The sequence below is a fragment of the Prinia subflava genome, chromosome 6, assembly GCF_021018805.1.
Source record: "Prinia subflava isolate CZ2003 ecotype Zambia chromosome 6, Cam_Psub_1.2, whole genome shotgun sequence".
Classification (NCBI taxonomy): domain Eukaryota; kingdom Metazoa; phylum Chordata; class Aves; order Passeriformes; family Cisticolidae; genus Prinia; species Prinia subflava.
The window spans coordinates 12,913,111-12,936,689 of NC_086252.1; the positions used below are offsets into that span (position 1 = coordinate 12,913,111).

At 40.0% G+C, this 23,579-nt stretch overlaps 1 protein-coding gene across 16 annotated transcripts in view; it reads left to right on the top strand.

Moving 5' to 3' along the window:
- The window catches only part of CARF (calcium responsive transcription factor), a 34,452-nt gene extending 11,172 nt beyond the window's left edge, over window positions 1-23,280 (top strand). For 5 of the 16 annotated variants that reach the window (XM_063400290.1, XM_063400305.1, XM_063400303.1 and 2 more), the window contains 11 exons: window positions 2,272-2,461; window positions 4,527-4,647; window positions 5,537-5,680; window positions 6,118-6,351; window positions 6,744-6,906; window positions 7,893-7,967; window positions 11,643-11,783; window positions 12,781-13,141; window positions 13,605-20,506; window positions 21,527-21,690; window positions 21,805-23,280. In XM_063400290.1, coding sequence (XP_063256360.1) covers window positions 2,272-2,461; window positions 4,527-4,647; window positions 5,537-5,680; window positions 6,118-6,351; window positions 6,744-6,906; window positions 7,893-7,967; window positions 11,643-11,783; window positions 12,781-13,141; window positions 13,605-13,723 — 1,548 coding nt within the window. In that variant the 3' untranslated portion in view covers window positions 13,724-20,506; window positions 21,527-21,690; window positions 21,805-23,280. Of the gene's footprint in view, window positions 1-2,271; window positions 2,462-4,526; window positions 4,648-5,536; window positions 5,681-6,117; window positions 6,352-6,743; window positions 6,907-7,892; window positions 7,969-11,642; window positions 11,784-12,780; window positions 13,142-13,604; window positions 20,507-21,526; window positions 21,691-21,804 lie in introns of all 16 variants that reach the window. The other 11 variants (XM_063400298.1, XM_063400295.1, XM_063400297.1 and 8 more) reach the window with 11 other exon arrangements.
- Window positions 23,281-23,579: the final 299 nt, after the last annotated feature.

Here is a 23,579-nt window from a genome sequence, read left to right on the forward strand (position 1 = left end):
TCACATGTCAGCAGGTGAAGCCACTGCACTCCAAAGGGCAGTGACTCCTTGGCAGTAGTTGTACTGTGGACAAACACAGCAGTAAAAGCTGACTGCCTTGAAATGCTCAGCTTACACTTGCTGTGTCTGGACCGCAGAGTGCCTCTGGTACCCTGCTGCTGTGAGTTTCCTCAAGGAAAACTGCGGTCTCGGTGTGTGTGCCTTAGGGTAAGCTTTTATGTACTTTGCTGAGGCAAAGTCAGGGGAGAAAGAAGGAATTGCTCAATTTCTTGGCTTGAACCTTGGAGTTAGAGGGCTGGAGAGTATGTGATTACTTCAGGGTAATTACCTTGTTCCAGAGTTAATTTAAGAACAGTTTCTTTCAATAACTTACATTTAGTTTTCAGTGGTCTGATCAGAATGCGTTTCCTGCATGTATCAGCCTACTGAAATAAAATGTAATTGAAAACTGCATTAATTAACTATACAAAATTAAGTTATTTGTCTCAAGAAGGTAGTCTCGTTTGTCCATTTTTTTCCTACTTGTGAAGCCTGTAGAAATCAGGGATCTTACATGCTGTATGGTTTTCTTCTTGTCCTCCTCCTCCCCTTCCACCAGTTTAGGGAAAATGATCTAACTTGTGCAAAAGTAAAGCCAGAATAGAGAGAGCACCTTAACTGTTTTTGCTACTTTCTGGCACAACAGTTTTATCAGTCTTCTCATCTCTCTAGAATAAGGTCAGTGACCTATTTTTAGTGACAGGTATAAGATATGGGAAAAAAACCCCAGCTGTATTTATTATGTACAGTGGTGCTGTAATCCCTTTTCTGAAGGGCAGCATCCCAGATTTCTGGAAAAAAGAAGTTCTGGTACTTCTCAGGCTACTTTGCTTCTCCTGAATTTTTGAGATCAAGTATTGTTCAGAAGTATTATTTATAACTTTTAGCTAAACAATTGCCAATGTCTCTTGCTCCCCACAGCCATGTGAGTGCAGCCTGTGCAGTTGGTTAGCTGCTGCAGCAGTGCCTGCAGGGCAGAGAGCTCTGAGGTGTGAACAGCTCGTGTCCCAGTGACTCACACCCAGGGCACTCACAACCCTCCTGTCTGGCCTTGTTCGGGCAGCAGCACTGTGCTGGCCCAGTTTATTCACAAGATCTTCGTTGGTTCATTGCTGACTTTATGTCTTGCTAACCACGGACATTCTGTTCTGCTTAGATGAGTGTGAGGCAGGTTTTAAGCAGTGTCACTAAGGTATCTGTGTGATAATCTTGAAGAGACACTGTTGCTCTCTTCCTGTCAGTATTATTTAGACGTCTGGCTGTTCTGTCACTGAAGGTGGCAAAACAAATCTCTCAGACCTTAGTACTCATTCACCCTGTGTTTGTCCCACAGACACACTTAGGACTGAGCTGAAAAACTACTGTGGCTGTTACAGCTGGTTGGCCAGCCTGACCCTGAGCTGCATATGAACAGAAGCAAGCGTTGCATTCTGAGTTTGGATGAAAAGTTCTTCTCTGTCTCACTAATTTTGTTGCTTGCTGGCTGGCCTTTGCAGACCTGCACTGAACTAACTGTGATGGCACTGAGTAGCTAGATAACTACTTTGAGTCAAGTTAGATGCAGTTTTTGTGGAGTTGCCCTGACATTAGCAGAATTCATTGAACCATCATCAGTTTGCACATGGCAGGTCTGGTATAGTATGTTTCTGTGTAATGCTGAGAATCGAGAGTGCCTCAGAGGTTGGGGGGGATGCTGTGTGAGACATTCTGTTCGAAGTTAGTGCTCTAAGCAGGTGAGACAGTTACTGGTGGTATGAGCAGGTGCATTGTGCTTCCAGCTCAGTGCAGGATGTGTGTTGCAGTAGATGTAGAGACAATTACTAGTGATTCAGAGACTCTCTGTGGCAGTCAAGTGAAGAACTTCAGCTAATACTAATTTGTCTAGTCATTGGCTGCAACTGAAGTGTGTGTTGGGGGTAAACCACAGAAGTGAAGTTGTCCACTGGAAATCAGAGTTGGCAGAGTTGACTGTAACCTTTTCAGGGGTTCTTGGTGTTCATAGGGTCTTGGATGGCTGACAAACTCCTGACCTCAGTGGGGACTGCTCTTCTATTAGATCATATGATAAATCTCTTTATGAGGATCCTACTGTGGGGACAAAAACCATGGAATGCCAAAAATCTGGGCCTATGTTCTCACCTGCCGGAGCCCCTGGCTGCTTTTGTTTTCATGTGTAGTGTTCAGCAGTCAGATGGGTGAATAATCCTGTGGTTTCCCGTCCTTTCCACGCAGAGAATTGGGGACTCGTACCGCGGCTATTGTGTGAGCGAGGCAGAGTTAGAGGGCGTTCTCACGCTCCACAAGCAGCAGACACAGAGCGTGTGGGGCACGCGCCAGTCTCCAAGCCCAGCCAAACCTGCCACACGGTTGATGTGGAAATCTCAGTATGTCCCCTATGATGGGATCCCCTTTGTCAATGCAGGTAACTCCATTTTATTTTAACAACTTTCAGAATTTCAATGTCAAATCCCAACTGGCCATAAAGAGGAATCTTTATGTTGTTCCCTAGTTTTGATAAGGTCAAGACACAAACATTAATAAAGGAGCAGCTTGCACACTGCTGTGAGAGTCTGAAGGAGCTTGTTTCCTTTTTTATGTTTTGCTGTGACTATTTCCTTTTTTACTTTAGAGATTAGCTAAGTACCATTTTATGGGGGGTTCTTTTGATGAGGTCTTTAGGTGGAGGTCCCATCTGCTCTATTAGGACGTGAAAGTTCTCATAAGGGTAAGAGCTTGTTTGATTATTCTTGCCTAACTTAAAGATCTTTAGAAGAGTTTGTTCCACAGGAGTCACCAAACTATTTAAATAGCAAACATTAAAGTAATAAATAAATAAATTCAAAACACCAAACAAACAAGCAAGATAATCATCAACGGACTTTAGCAGAAAGACTTTTGGCATTTGGGCTTCTTTTTGAACTGTACATACAGACTTCACAGCTTGGTAATTACATATTTAGCTCATGCAGTACGTACGTGAAATTACCAAGAGTTTAATTTGAGTATGAGCTACAAAAAGAAAATGAGTAACAGGAATGTATGTTATGTTTGGGGTTTTTTCTTCTTTTTTACCTGAAAGTTACTGAAAAAGGGAAATGTTAGCTCCAGTTTTAAAGCTTCAGCCATAAATTGTGATATAAAAGAAAGCTAGGAATAAAATCAAAGCAACTTACCCTTTTTTTCCCCAACATGTGTGTGAGACATCTTTAGTTTCATCTAGCTCTTTTGGTGTCTTATGGAAATACATATGTTGCTGTTACAGTACTTCAGAAGTTTCTGGGTATATCACTTGTGACATAGACAGCTCCTTGCCTGCATACTAGAGTACACAAACTATAAATAAAAGATAACTAAAGGTGATGTGGAAGAAATTTGGAAGATACTCCTTTCTTGACCATTTCAACGCTTTGCTTGTCGATCCCTTCTGTTAGAGGTCTGACTGGAAGAAGTCACTTAATTCGAATTTAGAGCAAAGCAGTATTTGTTTGAGCCTGTCTGGTTTTGTGTGGGTGTGCTGTGCTGAAACTTTGTTATTTAGCAGTTGAGATTTCTAAACTTCAAGTCTGAGCTTTTATGGGACAGCATGGTCTGAGGGGTTGATTTAAGCCAGGAGCCTGGAAATGGCTGCCTCATGGGCTGAGATAAGGACTGTTTAAAAGGTAAAGGGAAATCCACACACACAAGCAAAGCAAAGTAAGGAATTCATTCACAACTTCCCAGGACAGCAGGACACCATCATTTGTAACAGTTACTTGGGAAGACAAACACTCTAACTTTGCATGTCCCCCTGCTTCCTCCTGCTTCCCTCTGCTCTGTATGCTGCACATGATGCCATATGAAGTGGAATATGACTTTGGTCATTTTGGGTCAGCTGTCCCAGCTGTGTCCCTTCCCAATTTCTCATGTCCCTCAGCCTCCTCATTGTTGGTGTGGGGTGAGAGGCAGAAAAGACCTTGACTGTGTAAACCCGTCTCTGCAGTAATTGAACATCCCTGTGTTATCAGCACTGTTTCCAGCACAAATTCAAAACATGGCCTCACACTGGCTACTGTGAAGAATGTTAACTATCCCAGCCAAAACCATCACACCTTTGATTTCAGCTGGAGATTTTCTCTGTTGTTGTGGAGGTTCTGCTTTTTGTGTTTATTACCAGTATTGTGGTCCTTTGGTAGCTTGAAAGACTTCTCATCTTGTGAAGTATTGGTGCTCACCAGGGCAAAGTCCAATATTTTGCCTTCACATATGTTGAGGAGTGCTGTGAGGTGTAGTAAGTTTGAGAAATGGTTTAAAGTGCTCTGTGTTCTTACATACTGGGAGAGAAGCATTTGCATTGTATTTGCTTGCTGTACCTGGGGGTTCTGCCTTCTGAAGAGTCTGATGGCAAACAGAAATAACTGCTTCAGAACTCTTGTCTCTTCTGTAGTTAGTATTTTACTGTAATGAATTCAGTGATTGCTTGAACAGAGTGCATTACTTTCTGTTTCTAGGAAGCAGAGCCATTGTAATGGAGTGCCAGTATGGGCCAAGGAGGAAAGGATTTCAGCCCAAAAAAGCTGGTGAGCAGGAAAGCACCTCTGGCCAGCTGTACAAAGCCACTTGTCCAGCAAGGTAAGAATTATCTGTAAAGCTGTAAGAGTGACTGAGCATCCCAAGAAAGCATTTTCTGTGAGCCATGACAGAGCACTGGTTTGGGGTGGTAGCTGATACTCACTGTAGCTTTTAGCTTTATCTCCTTGATAAGTTGAGGTTGATACTCATTTAGGGTAAGGAGGAAATGCTGTCATGTTTGACTGAGTAAGGCTGAAATTTGATAGGTTCCCTGAATGGAAAGTAGCAGTATATCACTCTGTGAAATACAAGTGGGATTCATTATCTACCTGAGCATTCACAAATTATTGTGGTGTGCTTTAGTGACTATTTCTGCTCCTAAAACTCATCTTATTTGTTGTTTCTTCTTCAGGCTTTTAATTGCACTGATATCAGACATCCTAGTTCAGCACATCCTGTGTGCTGAAGGAGTTAGTTCTTCCTGTTCACTGGGGATTTTCTCCTTCTTCAACACCGATGGGTTTTTTTCTCACCCTAGAGCATTTTCCTGGGTGCTTGTTTGGTTTTTTACTGAGCTAAGAGTGTGTTTGGTGAATAGTTGCAGCTAGGTCTGTATGTGCTCTGTTCTGCACAACTGAGTGAGCTGCAGCCTGTTCACAGCTGGTGTTGTGCTTTTACTGTACTGAGGGACAAGGGCTTGTGCTGAGGACTAAAATCACTCTGTCTGAGTGGCTTTCAGCTCAGAACAGACGTGTGTCTGTCTGCATCCATATCTATTAATGTATCCTTAAGAATTTTACAGTTCTTTTAGAGACTCCTCACACCCTACATCAGTCTGCTTGAACTTTTTCTATATTGCCTAATATGAAATAAGTAGGATTTTTTTAAGCCTTTCCCTTCCCAAGGACAAGGTATACTGATGGAGAATTTTTTTATTCCTCCTTGGAAGGATCTATATTAAAAAGGTTCAAAAGTTTCCAGAATACAGGGTTCCTACTGACCCTAAAATTGACAAGAAAATCATAAGAATGGAGCAGGAGAAAGCATTCAACATGCTGAAGAAGAACTTGATAGATGCTGGTGGTGTCCTCAGGTGAAACTTTCACTTTTTACTTTATTTTCACAAATTGAAGCAGAAAAGAGCAGTATTTTACTTGGTTTTGTTTTGGTTTGATTTTTGTACTTAGTCACTTTTTAATAGTAGAAAATCCACAATGTCAGTAAGACTTCTGTAGCACTGAAGTATTAATTAAGTAAATATGTTAAGCACTAAGCTATGGAACTTCAGCAGGTGTTTCCATGCAGGCTATCAATAGAAATAGTTGTATTGTTTTGGGTTTGATCTAGTTCATTTTGCGTTGAAAGGTGTGAAGAGGGCCCTGAGTTCTGAAAGACATCTTCTTGCTCAGAGGCTGTAAAAACTTGTCACACTGACTTGGTTGTTGGTAGTTCACAGACTCTTCCCCCAAGACACTGATTTTTTTGCCTTTTTTTGAGAATTGTGTGTGTAAACTCTCTCCTTCTTGCTAGGTGGTATGTACAGTTACCTACTGAGCAAGCCCACCAATATCATGAAACGGAGACTTCCTGCCTCCCTCCTTCACCATCCCATCTTTCTATGTCTTCTCCTGAGGAGGAGGAGGAAGTTACTAGAGATGAGAACAGCACTCTGCCTTCTCGACTTCATCCTCAAGTGGCAGACAAGATCCGAGAGCTGGTGTCTCAGGGAATAGAGCAGGTCTATGCAGTGAGGAAGCAACTAAGGTACAGAACTGTCTGCAGTGCTCTCAGTCTGTAGTGCTGTATCTACTTTTGTATTTGATTTGTTTGATTTGCAGCTAAAGGGCAGTGCTGGTGCATTACTGAATCTAATTCCCAAATGTTATGAGTCTGTTTTTCTCAGCTTTTGGTATCTTTTCTTATCATTGTAGATAGCCACTAAGAGCTGCTGTACTCTTTAAAGTTATTTGAATAAATGTGGGTTTTAAATTCCAAACTCTGTAGCAGAAGTAGAAAGAACTGGCTCTGAAGATGATCTAGTTTGCTTTTGTCTTGTCATTGCAACGAGGGGAGGGAGAAGGCAGCAGCGTCTCTTAACAGTGGGAAATGTGGAATATATTTAAGTATGGTAATAAATGTCCTTTAACATATGACAGAAAGTATGTGGAAAGGGAATTGTTCACACCTGATGAAGTGCCAGAAAGACATAACCTGTCCTTCTTCCCCACTGTGAATGACATCAAGAACCACATTCATGAAGTGCAGAAGTCCCTCAGGAATGGAGAGTTGGTGTATAATTCTGAAAGTATCCCAGCAACGGTACGTTGACCTTTGTGTATCTTTTTTTTTTTTTTGGAGTTAAATACTGGAAATCTTAATTTTTACCACTTAGCTGTATTTCATCCAAAATTCTCTGGGACTTTATATTTCCAGCAGCAATATTTTCAGTGGAATCTCTGGCTGAGCAAGATTGGATTAAATGTGAATAAAACCTTCTGACCTTATTTGGTATTTGTCTTTTTAGCATTAGATTGCTGTTAGTTGGTTGACAAATTACACAGTATTAACACTTCTTGATGACTGCGTGAACTGGAAGCCACTGGTGTAGAAAAATTGACATGTGGCGTAAAATTTTATTCATGGCTTTGTTGCTGTCTATGTTTTGAAGAAGTTACTACTACTTTTCAGTAGCTGAAAAAATGGGGATGAAGTGTGTCTCAGGTGCAGTCTAAATTATGACTTAATAAACATTTTGAATGTGTGAATAGTAATAAATGCATTTTATAGTAAGTGCAGTGAGCTTGGAGTTGAATCTTCCAAATGCTCAGTAACTCTTAAATCTTGTCCTTTAATTTTCTTCCATGTCTTGAGTAATAAAGGGTACACAGTGATCCTAGTTTTCCCAGTTATGAGACTAACTGCTAAGAAATGGCTGATGTAAAATCAGCTTTGACAAACAGCACTGTTAAACCATGTTACGTCATCAGTCTTTCCCCTCTCCCTGCACTGGTGTAGCCCAGGTGAGTGCGTGTGCTTGTTAGCCAAATGGTTTGATTATTTTCTATTATAAAGTCATTAAACTTTCATGGACAGATAAAGCAGATAACCTTCCTGATACACAGTGCATGTTTAAAAATCTTTTACAGTGTTTTTTTTTCATGAATCAAGTGATCCTAAAATACATAATTATAAAAAAGTAAGAAAATGTAGTTCTAGACACTGTTTTCTCATCAGTGCTGTATTGAGCCTGTGTTGCTGCAGACAAGCTTGCACCCTCTCTGAGAACCGAGTTCTTTTCCTTTCAGCTGCAGTGGACCACAGACAGTGGCAATGTCCTCACAGAGACAGTGACTGTTGCGTTTGCCTCACCACCTTCAGACGGTAGGAGTGCATGTATCGCCTGTCTGTCTCCAAGTGTGTTTTATTAGCTATGTCACAGAAGCTAAGTTTCCTTCCAGGGAGGTTGCATTCATGTCCTGTCCCTCAGGTGAACTTAAGAAGGATTATTTTGCTGTAACTATTTTGGTTTCCCTTTTTTTTTTTTTTTTTTTTTTTTTGTTTTTTTTTTGTTTTTTTTTTTTTTTTTTTTTGTTTTTTTTTTTTGTTTTTGTTTTTGTTTTTGTTTTTGTATTTGACTGCGTGTGTGGAAAAAATATGCGTAGTCATGATGTTGTTAGCAGAAGTATTAAAATTACAAATTTGACTTTTATTTAGCATCTTCAAGCAAACAAAAATTGTAATGGGATGGTTGCCTGGAAAGAATATTTTACCTTGGATGAAGGTGCTAATAATACCTGTTCAGACAGTATTAAGTTACTGCTGGACAGATATGTCTGTCGGGGGACACAATACTCAGGATCCAGCAGGGTACTTCAATTTCCAGAGGTTTGTGTTTCACGTATGTTTAAATATCTTGCTGAAAGGGACTTCAATGCACATTGAGACTGCTGCTGCTCAGAAGTCAGTGGCCTGATGAGTTCCAGTGCTAGGATCGGGCACTGAACAACAAGCATTGGATTCCTGCTGTTGGAATTGAGACCAATCTTTTCCATTTTTCCTTGATGCTTAGAACAGCAATAGAAACACAGGTGTCAAGTGGCAGCCGGGCTGAGAGAGGTGTTTCTTCACTTCTTTGTGATGTAACTTCTTCATTAATGTGGCACCCAAGTATCATCTCTTCCCAGTGATTGTTGAGCCACCAAGTGTTAAACTTCTTTCCAGTCTGGTGCAAAACTAGAGCGTAGATATGGTAGATTTTTATAGAAACTTACTTTTATGCATTCTTGGTCGAAGGACTGGTTTTTTTGATGTTTTTTCTTTGTTGAAAGTGGGTTCCTACTACTTCAACTTCAAAACATGTACTAAGATAAAACACAGGTGTTTGTAACTAGATCTACTCGCTACCCACATAGTTAGAATTACACATAGGCTAAGATGTTCTGTTGGATTATGGTGGCTGATAATAAATTTAAAATAAGATTATTCTACCCTTCCCACCCTTGTTTCAAGAATGTTTTGTCTACTGAGCCACCAAAAGAACTTTTCCTCATGTTTGTAGATGCTTTCGCCATCCTCTGTTTAATAAGTTTGATGTGAAACTCATCAGAACTATCCCTGGCTTTTAGCAGGGGTATGACTGAAGTGAGGTGGAAGAGCCTAGTTGTTTGCACACACTCAGATTATGCTGCAGATTTTGCAGATGTTTTTAATCTCAGTAGCAGAGCCAGCTGGTTTCCCCATTTAACTGAAACATGGTGGTGGGTACATTTTGTTCTAGACAGCTGAAAGTGAAGTCTACAGGGACCGAAGGGGCACTACCACAGTTGTCATGGTCAGGATTTACTTGTGTCAGGTTCTTGCCTGAAGGAGTCCTGATGTGTTTGTGTCCCTTTCCCCTTAGGTCAGGGAGTGATGTGGGCCAATTTCTTTTTTGTTGTAGCAGGAAATATAAACCCCCAGAGGTTTGGCTCACTGCATGGGTTCTCCTCAACGACTTGGTTAACATGATTTATGTGAAGCAGTTCCATGTACACCAGTGCATTTACTGTTAAAAAAAGGCAAAGGTTGGGCTCTGTTTCGTTTGGGATTTTTAAACTTATTTTGGCTGTTGCTGCAATGGATTAATTTGAACTGAATAACATTATGTATGCCTTGTGCTTTTAGGGAAGAATTCCAGTGTTTACAGCTGTGGGAGAACAAGAGGTTAATTTTTAGACTCAGCTTGAACAGTGTCCCTCTTTTTTAAGGAAGTCTTGGTTTTTAGGAAAAAAGAAATTTGCTGTGTGAACAGAGTTACTGCACTTAAGCTTGCATGCCTGTGCTAATATTGGCATTACTGTGTTTTTATGGGGAGACACAGGATAGTTGTGCCTTCAACAGCTGTGGTAGAGCTCAGCAGGGATGACTTTTATATCAACTTAGTGCTGGAGAACACTCAGAAAGAGACCAATTCTTGGGGTTTTTTTTGTTTTACATAGATAATTTTCTAAGACAAACTAGCCTGTCAAATATGTAAACATCCACCAGTGACATACTGAATTTTACAGGAACCAAAGTATGGGATTTATTTCATTTTCTGCACATGTGAACCAGCTTAGTGAATATATGTAGAAACTCTAATTGCAGCATGTCTCATCTCCCCTTACATGTGTGGGTATGTGTTTGTACACATTTCAACACATTTATAATTGTGTTACAAAAAGAAGCCTGACTTTCTAAAAATGAGCTTTAATTAATGTTTGTGAAGTGGTAGCAAGGGAAAACAGCATTGACTTTTCAGACTCTGTCTACATATTTCTTTTAAATTTCAACTTGTGCCAAATGGACACAACTGTACATATAAGAAATCAGGCAGTAACAGAGCTTGTTTGTGCAGAACTCTGTATCTCCACGTGATACAACTTTCTTTGTAGTGAGTAGAGTAGGAGTTGAGCTATTACCTTTTTTCCCAGAGGTGTTGCTGTAGAACACAACCCAGGGAGAGAACTACTGTCTCTTCCTGCATGTTAACATTCACATATGCATATGGGATCTCTGTAAATTATTCAAAAGAGTCTACATATTTGAGGTACTTGTGTTCAAGAAGATTTATAGATTTGTATGTATCTTCTGGTCAGTTACGATAGTTAAGAGTCTGCAGATCATTATGTATGTTGCAAAATCTACCTCCACTCAGATTGCTGGAAAATTTTCCTATGATTTCCTGATAGAAAATGTTTTGCAATTGACCAGTCTCAATTTTTTTGAGAGACTTTGAGAATTTTTTGAGAGACCAGACTAATCTGCATTCACAGGGCAAGTTCTCTTTTACCACCTCTCAGTGGAACTGAGAAATAAGAAGCTGAGCAATGTCTACTTGTGTCTGCATAAAGCTTAACCAAAATATTCTGGATGGCTCAAACAGGAAATGGAATGATCTCATGAGAAATTTTCTTGCAGAAATTGTTATAAGCAAATCTCAGTTTTCACAACACCTCAGGAAATGAGGTCCATCATTCTTGCATTAAATAAGAATTTTGAGGATATGATATAATCTGTAGGCTGAAACACCTCCGGATAGATGGACTTTGGATGATATTGCGTAGAAGTTATACTAATTTCACAAAGATGGGAAGGGAATGGTGTGTTGATTTTTATTTTGAAAGACAACCCTTTCTTTTGATACCTGTTTTTAAGCACTTACTGAGGTATAGATATTGTCAAATTATTATTTGTTGCTTTGCTAGAAATGTTTCAGCTTTTATGTTACAAATTCAAAGCACAGTGTAGGGTGCAATTACTTTGCCCTCAGGAACAGATTTATTGGTGCTTCTTGTTTTTGCTCTGTACAGATACATACAAACTTCCTGCAGTATTGTTTTTTTGTCATACCCAGTCTTCTTTCTTTAGCATCCAAGTTCTGCAAAGAGAACAGCATATATGTGTGTACATCTGTATTAAACAGCATACATGTCTTCTGTATATCTGTATTGAGATTGAAGGCAGTTTGTTTGGTTCATAGGGGAGGCTTTTAACAGAAAGAAGAGATTTGTCATAACTGTCTGCTTCCTCACTTTGGCACCGTAGGGAGCTCTGGAGTGGAGTCAGTCATCACCAAAGCAGAATCCAACCAGAGTGGGGAGTCCTTGACACCAGAAACAGCTCAGCTCTTGTCTTCACTCTCTTCACTTCAGCCCAAGATATTTGCACAACTTCAGGTACAGTGAAGTCAATTACAGAACATCAAACACGCTGTGCTGGAAGTGCTGAAGGCAAACTGAGAACAGCAAGTTCCCTCTCAGCTGATCCCACACGTAGCTGGGTAACACAGACTTTGAAGTAGCTGTCAGCTCTTTGGTTGCTCTTGCACGTCACATTTAGCATATAGCTGTGGTGCAGGGGATCCCACTACTCTCTTTTGACACTTTGAAGTTAGGGGCTCTTGTGAAGGCAAAACCAAGAGGATGAAGGCAGTAGATTTCTACCTCCAACCAAGTACCTATTAGTTTTCTACATGGTTCAGTCATTTCATAATGAAAATACTGAAAAACTGCAGGGAAATAAGATAGTTGTTTATTACTTTTAAATCTTCTCTAGCCTCTTAAGAAAATACCTTAAAATCCTGAAACTGCTTTTAGCTCAGAGCTGTAAAATTGCAGGTTGAAAGTCTGAAGAGGGAGAGATAAAAATGTCATGCTAAAAGAGTTTCTTCTAAAGCTCATCTCCCTTCAAAGCTGGCTCTCTTACCCTTCTTCCTTAACTACTTTGAAAATCTGTCTTCCTATTTCCTGAACCGCAATGAAATGCATGATCTTTTCCCTAGAAATACAATCTGTAGTAAGATTCTGTTCTACTTGCTGCTTCCTCTCTTTCTGAGGACAGCCTGGCTCCACCTCACATCATTTTATTTAAATCAGTGTGCTTAGCTTGTAGTACCCACCTCTTGTGGGGATGGGCAATACTGGGGAATGATCTGAAACTGAATATCAGTCTTAAATTAGAGCTTTGTGGTCATAAGCAGTCATTTAAATGCTGCTGGATTGCATTGTCCTAATTGTTGTCAAGTATGTTTTGAACCTGGAATTGCTGGGATTGAGTGTTCTGAAGAATTAATGAGTAGGAAGTCAGAAGCTATCTGGACAATATATGCTGTTAAATGCCAACTCTTCAGCTGTAAACACTGCTATGTTGGTTCTTCTGCTTTCTCTTTTACAGGGATTACAGCTGCAGTCAACATTTACCTCGACAAACGGCTCAACAGCCCTGCTAGCTGTAAATAACCATTCCCCTCCCAGCCCTGCAAGTCTCCTGGATTCCCTGGGGAGTGCAGTGAGCAGCCACTCTCTAGCACAGGGGCACAGTCTGCAGGCAGGGGCTGGCCTAGCACAGGACCGTGCTGCTGTGCCTGCTTTCGGGACTCTGCCTGGCTCTCATCACAGCCTGGTTGCTGTGGGCCAGCTGGTGCCAGCTGAAGGGGTGGGGGACTCCAGGAGCCTGGAAGGAGGAGCACATCAGATTCTCTTGGGAGATGTACAGACTGTTCCAGCAGGGATAGTGGACAGCCAGCCAGCCCTGAGTAAGTAGCAGTGTTCTCAGTAATATGTGAACATAGAAAATACAGTGGATTTTGTTCTCCGTGTCTTGAAGAAAGGAGAAAAATGCATTGATAGTGGGGAACTCCAAGACAGACTTTTTTCAGCCAATTCTAATTAGTTTTTTTATTTTTCCTTGGGAAAGAGGAAAGACATTTTGTGTGAAAGTGATTTTATATCGCCAAACGTTTTAATTTTTTTTATAAATTGGTTTAAATATTACTCGAGGGTAGCCTTACTGCAGTAAGTTCATGTCAACTTGCAATGTTTTAGAGCACAGTAGATGACATAACTGGTTGTCAAGCTAAAAACCAGTAAACTTCATAAATGCCTTAACTATTAGCTTGAGTTCCTGAAATATTTTTCTTTTAAATCCCCAGCTATTGGGGCTGAAGCATTATCAATGGAGTTTGAACTTCAGTGTTTGATTTTTGTTTTGTTTTTAAGCTGAAGAAAACACAGAGGGTGTTGTTACCTGTGTGAGCCAAGTTAAACAAGAACCAAGAGAAAAAGCATTGTCTATGGAGACAGATAAAATCAGAGACTGCCACAGTTCCTCACCATAGTTCTTCACCTTCACCTGTGAAGCCTGGAAGGATTTTTCAAATTGGAGAACTCTAAATGTCTTGGAAGGAAAAGCAGGTGCTCTCAAAGTACTGCCATTTTTAAAAAACTTGTACTATGACATTCAGACTAAGCACATTTTAGAGTAGTTCAGATAGAAAGCTGTTTTGGTTTGACTGATGTGGCTCACTGCCAACTCCGTGTCATTCAGTTGCCCCTGGAACACCACCTCTCTCTGTTTCAAGTTTTGAGTAATTTGGATTCTGTCCAAATGGCCTATTTTGTTCATTGTTTCTGAAGGTCTTCCACAATTTAATTCCTTAGCTTTAGAATGTGGATCACAATGCTGGGTTTGCATTTTCCCCTTGGGACTCTTGACTCTTATTGCACTACAGAGACCATAGAATGTGTCAGCTCCAAGATCACAGAATCCAACAGCGAAACTATGAGTATGGCAATGGTTTTGTGACAAAAGGAAGGCCCAGGATGCTAAACTTCAAAGTGATAAAGGACATGGATGCTTAAGAAAATGCAACTTTGACCTGATCATAATGTTCATGGTGTGAAGATCAAGGAGAGGAAAGGTGAGGTTGCCAGGTGAATGCTAAGGTGTATGATGAAGAAAAAGCGTGTGAATTGTAATGGTGAATGTTTTTGACTTTGACATCTTTCAGCTTAAGTTCTGCCTTTCTAATGGGGTTCATTGATATATGCAGCCTTCCTTTGCAGTGCTGCTGTATTTGCAGTTGGTCATAACAACACAATGCAGGAGTCTTTCTCATGGAAAATGATTGATGCTGCCATTTCAGCTTATCTACCTCTTGCTTTGTGCACTTAAAGCTGTCAGCTCAGACAAATGTGGTTTAACCTGCTGCTGTTTGTGATATAGGTCTTGTGGATGCGTTCCTAACAAAAAGAAGCCCAGGAAAACAAAGCAAGTAATCAAAGCAATACGTCCAAGTGCACTGTCACCTCAACGTTCAGAAAACAAACTCATCTTTTTTCAAAAGTGACATATTCTAAGACTTATGTGGTCTGTGCAATTAAAATAATTATCAGGAATCTTTAGAAAATTGAATGTGATAAAAATCATTGTTTTGTAACATTTGAGATAAAGCCATAATAAGTGATAAAAATCATTGTTTAGTAACATTTGAGTTAAAGCCATAGTAAGTGACAAGCACTGAGCTGTGTAATGTGTGGCAGACATTTCCTTAAGAAAAAAACTTTGCACCTACAAATAACTTGGAATCAGTTTAAAGCTGCCAATTAAATGAAACTGATGCCAACATAGATATCAAGCATTGCACTGTTTGCTTCAGATGTTGAATTCCTGGAGCAACATTTAGAGTAGTTTGTATACAGCAAAAGGAGCCTTTCTGTTATTAGTTCCCACTAAACAGTTGAGAGCTTGATCATAAAATAGGGGGGTTTTTTCTGCATGCTGTGGAAGAATTCAGTGTGAGGACTTTTCTCTTTTTCAGACTTGAAAACAAACAAAGAACCCCAGGAAAATAATTAGTTCATTTATGTAGAGAAGAAAGTGTTGTAAATATTAAATGAACCAAAATATTAACATTTTAAAATTGTTCCTTTACCTTACATTCAAGCATTCACAAACATCTTCTAAACAGCGTCCATTTAAAATTATTTTTTCATTTTCTTTTGAGTATTTAAAGCTAAAACTTTCGAAAGCCTTACATTGAACTTGTGTTCCAAATGTCTTTATGTGCAAAACCTGTTAGATGTTATATCCTAGTCTTAACATAGATTAACTTCTCTGAAGTTAACTAACATTGTAAACATTATTTGTTTAAAGGTAATGTTTATGGGTTAGCTGCCATTAGAATTTGCCAACAGGATCATGCTCTTATTTAGTAAGAGCCAGTATTTTATCATGCAAGTGCATTAAAAAATCTCCAGTTTCTTGGAGCCTCTCATATTTAGTGTCTACACTGACTTGCTTTATGATATACTTTATTCACTTCTGGCTAGGAAAAATCACCCAAGACTCACGTGTGGGCGTTTTTTATTTTGTTTTGTTTGTTGGTTGTTTTTTTGGTAGGTTGTTTTGCTAATTGTCAGAATATCTCCCAAATGGATGTTCTCTGCTGCAGTCTTAGTTCTGGAGCACTCAGTCAGCAGTCCCCTTTTCTTTTCTAACTCAAAAACTGCATACCAGAATTGGTACTTCCTTCCATGCTGCTGTGTTCAATAACCCATCACCGTCAGTTTTTCTTAAAGTTTAAACAAATGCATTCCAAACTATATTCTCTTTCCCTAGATTTCTCTTTTTTTTTGAGAATTTCCCCTCATTGTTGAGAATCCTTCTTTTCATAAGAATAAATTACAGCTAAAGATTTATCAGCAAGAGGTTATTACAGTTTTAGTTCCCTTCAAAGCAGACAATACATTTGTGATTGGAGTAAAAGCTTAAGGAAAGACAAGTTATATTTCCATCAGTTCTTGCCTAGTTCCCTCATTAACAGTTCTGGTTTTAACACAGTTCTTTCCACCATGAGGTGCAGTCTCATCCTGTGTTGCACTGTATTTCTGGGTTTGACTTAGTGTTCCCAGCTGGAGGAAACACTCCTTTAATCCACCTTGAATTGCAGGCTCTGAAATGAGTTTTGTATTCTATCCTGATTTGCATGGTACTCTGAAAACAGTAGAAGAAAAAGTTGGAAGAATTTTAAAGAAGCAATAAATAATTAGTTGTTTTTAAAAGCTGAGGATTAGACTTGCAATTCTGTTTATTGAAAAATTTATTTTAAATCATTCTTCAACCAATACTCATACTTTTGTCTTCAGTTTCCTTATTTTTCACAGAATTTCAGTTCTTTGTCTTCCAAATACATTTTTCTGTTTATTACTATTTTTGTTTTATTTAATGTAATCTTTCTTTTTCAAAGTGTGTGTTTTACATTTGTTTTGTGCATGTTGCTAAAGGAGGAACATGAACTCATCCCCCGTTTCCAGTCTCTAAATTCAATTTAATGCCTTTGTTCACTAACATCCACCTAAATTTTATGGAGAAGACTGTTATGTATCTGAAAAAAAATCAGAAGTAAATGCTACCAATTTCAATGGTTAAAGCTGTGTAAGTGGAATACTCAAGGCTGATTTTTCAGAGTCATCTATGTAGCTTGATGCAAAGTAGTTTGTTATTACTTTGTGTTGGAATTGTACGTTTTCCTGATGTTTACTTTGTTTTCTTGTGGTTGTTGTGTGCAAACGCTTACTTTGCAAAGCTAAAATTCCTGACCTTCAGTAGGCACTGTAAATGAACAACTGATTCTCCAGTTATCCTTGTTGTTGGTTGTCTGTAAGAGTGATTGGTTGCTTTACAAGAAGAGATGTTCTTCAGTATGTGCATGCAAAAATAACCCTTTGGTACAATGTAGAGAGGTGTAAAAAGGTGCACATCCATAGCTGTCCTTCAAGGCTGGAGGCCTCTTGGATGGAAACCAGTACTGGTAATGAGTACTTTTTGTGGTACAAAATTATTGCAGCTTCTACAAGATTTAGAGGCACACTGTCTGTGTAGATATGTGTATATATTTTTTTCTATAGTAAGTTAATGTATAATATTCATATTCAAATGTAAACTCCTTGTTCTTTTAAAGTAGCAGTCTGTTTTGTGGCTGTGGGGCTCATGGGGAGAAATGCAAGAGCTCTTTCAGGGCAGTGGATTTTCAGGATGATGGAGAACAAGTAGGACAGCTCCAGGGAGACAGATGGCAGAAGTTGCTGAAAAGCAAGGATCCTGCTGGGAGGGCTGGTGGGGGCTGTGCTTGGGGGGCTTTGGGGTTGAGAGCCCAAAGGCTCAGTGCAGTTCCTGAGTCTATCCATAGTCCTCTCGACGCCAGTAGTGGATAGTGTGAGTTCGTGGTAGGAATTTAAAGGTATGGAAGTAAAGGAAAAAGCCTGCCCTGCTCTTACAAACAGAAAAGCTGCTTGGGTTTTGGTGAGCACCAGAGGCAGATAAATGACTCCCCATAGTCTGAGGTGCCCATTCTTAGCTTCTAATATAAAAAAGAAACACCTCTTGGAGCTTCAGCCCAGGGCTGTAGACCCTTTTTCTTTACCTGTTACCAAGGAGAACAAACCTTTTCTTCCCAGCTGGATTCATCTGCTGCTTTCCTCATCCCACTGAGTGCAGTGGGATCTGTATCTGCCAAAGTATCTCTTTCTTCACACCTACTAAGGCTTCCACAGAAACCTCAGGCCCTCAGGCTCTCCAGTTCTCAGTGTTCCATGGGAAGGAGCTGCTGAGTTCACTGCACAGGTAAACACTGGTGAGCTTTGCCCCATCAGTTTTTCTCTCTCCTTCCCTACGATTGTAAGTACATATGCTCCTTTAAATTTCATTACGTTTTTTTTTACTTGCTTAGGGGTTTATCATCCTTACTGGGATGAATATGTAGGAGCCCCGTTTCACAGACATTTGTAGCAACTGAAAAGATTTGATAAAACAAGGAGGAAAGGATGGTTTATCTGCCAGCTGTTAGGGCTGGCCTCTCTCATACCACTTGAATTCTGATTTGGCTGTGGATAGTAGCTGCCTGTTGTCTGTTGGCAAAAGTGCAGTTTTCTCCCTTAAGCCTGTTCAAGCAGATACGTTCTCAGATGTTTTGGTAGGAAGAATCTGTTCCATTAGGGATAGAAAGTGTGATATAGCTGAGGAAAAGTTACTGCTCGTCATGGGTCCCTGATGAGGAAATCATCTTTGATCTACCTTGCCTTTCTGAACAAAGCTTCCATAGGAATAGACTTCAGAGCCTATCCCATCAGTAACAATTACCTTCTCCCAGCACCAATGCACCTCATTAATGAATGAAGCCTTGTGTAAAACAGATGGTGTTGATTTTTTAGGTCAGAAGCTATCCAGCTGGTCTATCCAACAACAGCAGCTAAGGTATGATTTGTGGGGGAAGAAGGGGGGAGAGTAAATAACAGGAGTGTATGTGCATGCTTTTTTTTTTTTTTCCAATATGAACACTTGCATCTTGGTATCCCATTCCATTTCTGATGCACATGACAAATGACATGTTTATTTTCTGAAGGGATTTGAAGTGTTTTCTGAAGATTCTTCAAAAGAGCATAAATAGTACTGCTGTATCATAAAAACTACTTGTACATGTTTGTCAACTAGGACCCCATCCAGTTCTTGTACAGAAGGGGTTTAAAAGCATGGAAAGCTTTACGAGGACAAATACCAAGTGTTCTTGTCCTAAGGAGTCTTCCCTGGACAGGAAAATAGGAGCCTGTGGGAGTAATTCTCATCAGTGGTATGTTAGCCTCTGATAGACAAAAGAAACCTGGCAAAAAGCATGTATATGATAGCCTCTTATGCAAGTTACCTTTGGATACGTAATAGTTTTCATATATAGATGTATGTACCTTGAAATAAAATGAAATTGTTGTTTGCACGCAGTTCTTTAAGACTGTTTTAATTACACTTATCTGTGGTTAAATGCTGCAGATATTTTAGGGCACATGTAATCTGATCTTTCAATGTGGATAATTGGAATTCATGTTTTTACTACAACCATCCTTCTCTGCAGCACAGCTCAGTTGTCATTTGGCATGTACTGGCTTCTGTTAATGACATTCTGCCTGTTTAAACAAGAGCATTCTGTTCTAAGTAAATTAAATTTCTCACTCTTCCTGATCTTTTTTCTAATAGGAATTGATAAGGCTCATCATGAAAATGTGTTTATAATATAGTGCTTTCATAACAGTTGATTTCTGGGTCCTCACTAGGAAGGAACTAGAGACCAAAAGCTTACATACTATTGGATCTGCCATTTGGACATTTGTACTTGGATTTCTATAGCAGGACAGTGTCAGTACAGCATCAACTGCCACTAAAATACTGTAAAAATTTCAACTTGGTCAAATGTTGACAGTTCAGTGGCTCCAGGAAAGATCATCAAAATACTTCTGCTCTTTGGAGAACAGTTTCTGTCTGTAGATACTAACTGAAACATAATTAGGTGTGGTAATCAAATGGCAGTAGGAGAGCCAGGAACAGCGAGGTGTGTGATGGCAGATCAGTGACAGAGGGAGACGTCCAGTCCCCGTGTCCTTGTGCCAGACTAACATTCTCTGTGCTAGTCCTTAAAGCTGCCTTCAGAAGCAGTGGTTGTCTTTGTGTGCTGACATAGCTGTTCTTTCTGCTTGCCTACTCAAGAAGTCCTACAAGCCTTCAAGGGACATGGAGAGCATGAAGGTGTGTAAGATCTTATGAGAGGACCTGCAGGAATGAAACAGAGGAGATTAAAGTTTGATGACATGACTCCTATGTAATGCACATTCTTTGGTGGGAGGAAGAGGATTTTCCAGTAGAGAATAAAAGTAAATCTTCCTTTCCAGAATATTAGTATTATTGCTAACTCTCTCTGGTCTGTTTGACAAGATGCCTAGTGTTTGGACAGATCTCAATGTTTTTATGAGTGTGTCCCAAAATTTTAATGAATACTCATTCATACATTGCCATCTTTGCATGTCATACTGAAACTGTTGGCCAGTGGCACTTCCCAATCTTTTTATTGTCTCTCTGCATTTTTGTAAAGTAAATGAAAGATTGTTTTATAAAGAAACAGGAAACAGCTTTCAGATATGTACTTTTTACAGGGTAAGCTTTAACTTTAAAATGTTGTATATTTCTAACCCTTTAATAACCTAAAATAACCAAAGCCTTTTAACTTTTTTTTCTTTTTATCCAGAACATGAAGCATTCCAAACTAGCCCTCAAAACCACCATGCTCAGAGCCCGAAAGGTTTGGCACTTTTCTTCCTCTGTAGGTGATCTTCCATCTGTGCTGTGTTCAGTGTGTTGCATATAACACCAGAATCCATAGTTAAGACCTGTCCTATCACGAGGGCACATTTTCATTTGCATAATCTATCTGCCTGGTCACTTGACAGCGTGTCAGTAACAATATCTGCAAGCCACAGTTTGTTGATTAACATCTGTCACATCAGTTCTGGATGTGGCAAATTTTCTTTGTGCATGGAATTTGCATTGATTTATTGAAACCAATGGTGTCAAAAATGTCAAAAACTGTGAGCCTTATGTTGTGAATTTGATCTTAATCTGAGCTAGGGACAAATTCTGAGGCTGTGCCCCTGTGTTCTGCAGTGCTTCTTAAGCAGAAGAAAAACTTCCCAGCTCCCAAGAACAGCTGCATTTGTGTTTCTGCTTGATGCAAAGCTGCTCGTATTAGTCTCTTGAAGGATGGCTCATGGAATTCTGCTTTCCAGCTTAAGGGAATATAAAGTCTCTGTGTATGAAAACTTGGTGGAAAACGTTCAGAGAGCTGGAAGCATCTAGAACAGTCAGCCTCAAGTGTACTTAATTTAGGACTAGAAGCCGGTAGAAGGAATAAGCAACTGAAGAATATCATGGTGAAAGTAGGCATTCTTGCTCTTTACATTCCATTTCCCTTACACAATACTATTTCTTAATGTGTTCCTTGACAAACTCTGGTCAGCAGTGAGAAGAAAACAAATCTCAGTTTCTCCCCACTTCCAGCTTACAGTTTAACAGTGCTTCTGCAAACTAATCACAAGTTGGGCCTAAAAATCTATTCTAGATCCAAGTTCAGTTTTGCTTTGTCAGGTCACTGTTAAGTTACATAAATTTAACTTTTTTGCATAGCTGTTTCTTTTAAAGCTAAAACTAAATATGAGAGAGAATTGGAAATCTTGTTTCTTACAGTTCTCTGAAGTGTGCAGGTGTTTCCAACTTGTCTTCCACTTTTATCTCTTAGTTCACTATGTACTGGCTGTTTTCTCAGGATCACTTACCTCTGAGAGTACTCCAGATAACTGTCAAGAGACCAGAGCAGAGAACAGAAGAGGAAGAGAAGTTTTCAAAAAGCTGCTTGCAGGAGATAGAAAGCTCTCGAAGTTTCAGCTGAAGATTGCAATTTCTTATGGCTAAAATGACTCACTTTACATGGTAAATGTTTTTTTAATATACTACTTTTTAATTGATGATTTTGTTACTGTTTATGCTCTGAGCTCACATAATAAAAGCTAGAATGGTAATTATGTATTTTGCTTTTATCTTCAGTGCACTAGTTATCTTCTGAATGCAGACTGGTCTGATAACTCCATGTTTTTGGCTGTTGACAAAGCTGTTACCACTTCTGAGGTATTCTGTACATGGAAGGAGATGGAGGAAGTGGGAACCTTCTTGACCTTACTTCTACTGAGAACAGATGATCTGTGGAAAGAGGGTTTTACCAGTTTAAAATCAATATCCTCACAATAATTTGGTGGGTGTACAGGTTTTTCATATCAGGTGCTAGTCCGTGTCTAACTTTGTACATAATACAAGCCATAAACTGACCTCTCACTGGCCTAGCCATATTTTTTGTTGTCTCCTACCACTGTACTCATTGTTTTTTGGAAGCAGGGAAATTGTTTTAACACGTTTTCAGTTGCCTCTTTTTCATACCCAGAGCAGCACAGAAACTAATTTCTCATTTTAAAAAACTTCTCTACCCTCAGTTTCCCATGTTTTGGGGTTTTGTCTTTGCTTTATTGTGCTGGAGTTTGATTGCTTACATGACTGAAATGTAAGATATCATTGCATTTTGCTCAAGGAGTGGGAAATACTGGGGTGAGCTCCACTGCCCCCTTCACTCCTCTGAGGAAGCACCTGCCACAGGTTCTGCTCCTGCTCCTGCATCTCCACACAGGCCAGCCCAGATGCAGAACTGTGCTGATGACAGCAGTGCCTTGCACTTTGTGTACCAGCACGTTATCAGTAGAGTTATTGCTGTGAATCCAGATCAGTCTGTGGGTCTGCCCCACTTGTCCTCACAAATGACACTTTGGGCACAACGTAAAAGAGGGCACAGGAGATGGCCAGGAAGTTCTTAATGCTCAGCTTTTACTTTGTGCTTCCATATTGAGTTCAGGTGCCCTGGTGTGGATGGCCCTGTGCTGGTTCCAGGCAGCTCTGCAGTGGACCCGCCACAGGACACAGCTGAGCACATGGGTGAAGCTGGGGCACCTCTGCAGAGGGGTCTGTAGGAAAGGGCAAAATGCTGTGTGGCAGAGAGGAGTGAGGAAAAGGGTGAAACAGTCCTCTGAGCACTCAGATCAGAGGAGAGGGAGCAATTGCTTCAGGTGCTGGAGCAGGTGCTTTCCCTGCAGACCACAGAGGATCACGTGCCAGAGCAGGTGCAGATTTTTCTGAAGGAACTGCAGTCCATGGAGAGGAGGCATGCCAGAGCAGGCTTCTGCTGGAGGACTGCAGCCTGGTGAGAGGACCCATGATGGAGCAACAGAAAGAAGCTGTTACAGACTGACTGCAACGCCCATATTCCACTTTGCCCTGTGCTGCCTTGGACAACAGGAGACAGAGAAGTTGGGGGTTCAAAGTGTGAAGCTGAGTCTGAGGAAAGAGGGCAACAGGAAGGGAATGTGCTGTTTTAATTTGCTGTTGTTTCTCAGTGATTTAATCTGTTTTAATTTGCAATAAATTAAATTAACTTTCCTCATATTGATTCAAATATTAAAATTTACATCTGGACACAAGTCACGGTGGAAAATCCTGATTTCTGTTTGATCACTGCAAGTCACTATTGCCTTTAATTTTTTTAAGTAATCAAATTTCAATTTTTCAGAATTCATTCTTTGTGTAGGAATGATTCTTGTCTGAATCAGGAATTGCATTTCTGGATGTATTCTGGTTAGGCCTTTCAAGTTCAGCGTATTCATCTCTTCGCTGGAGTAGATCTCAGGTGGAGAACTAACTCAGGAACGTCTAGTCCATTACATTTCAGCTGGAAAAGAATACCAGCCATATTTTTACAGGTTTGAGCATAGGAGAGTCAT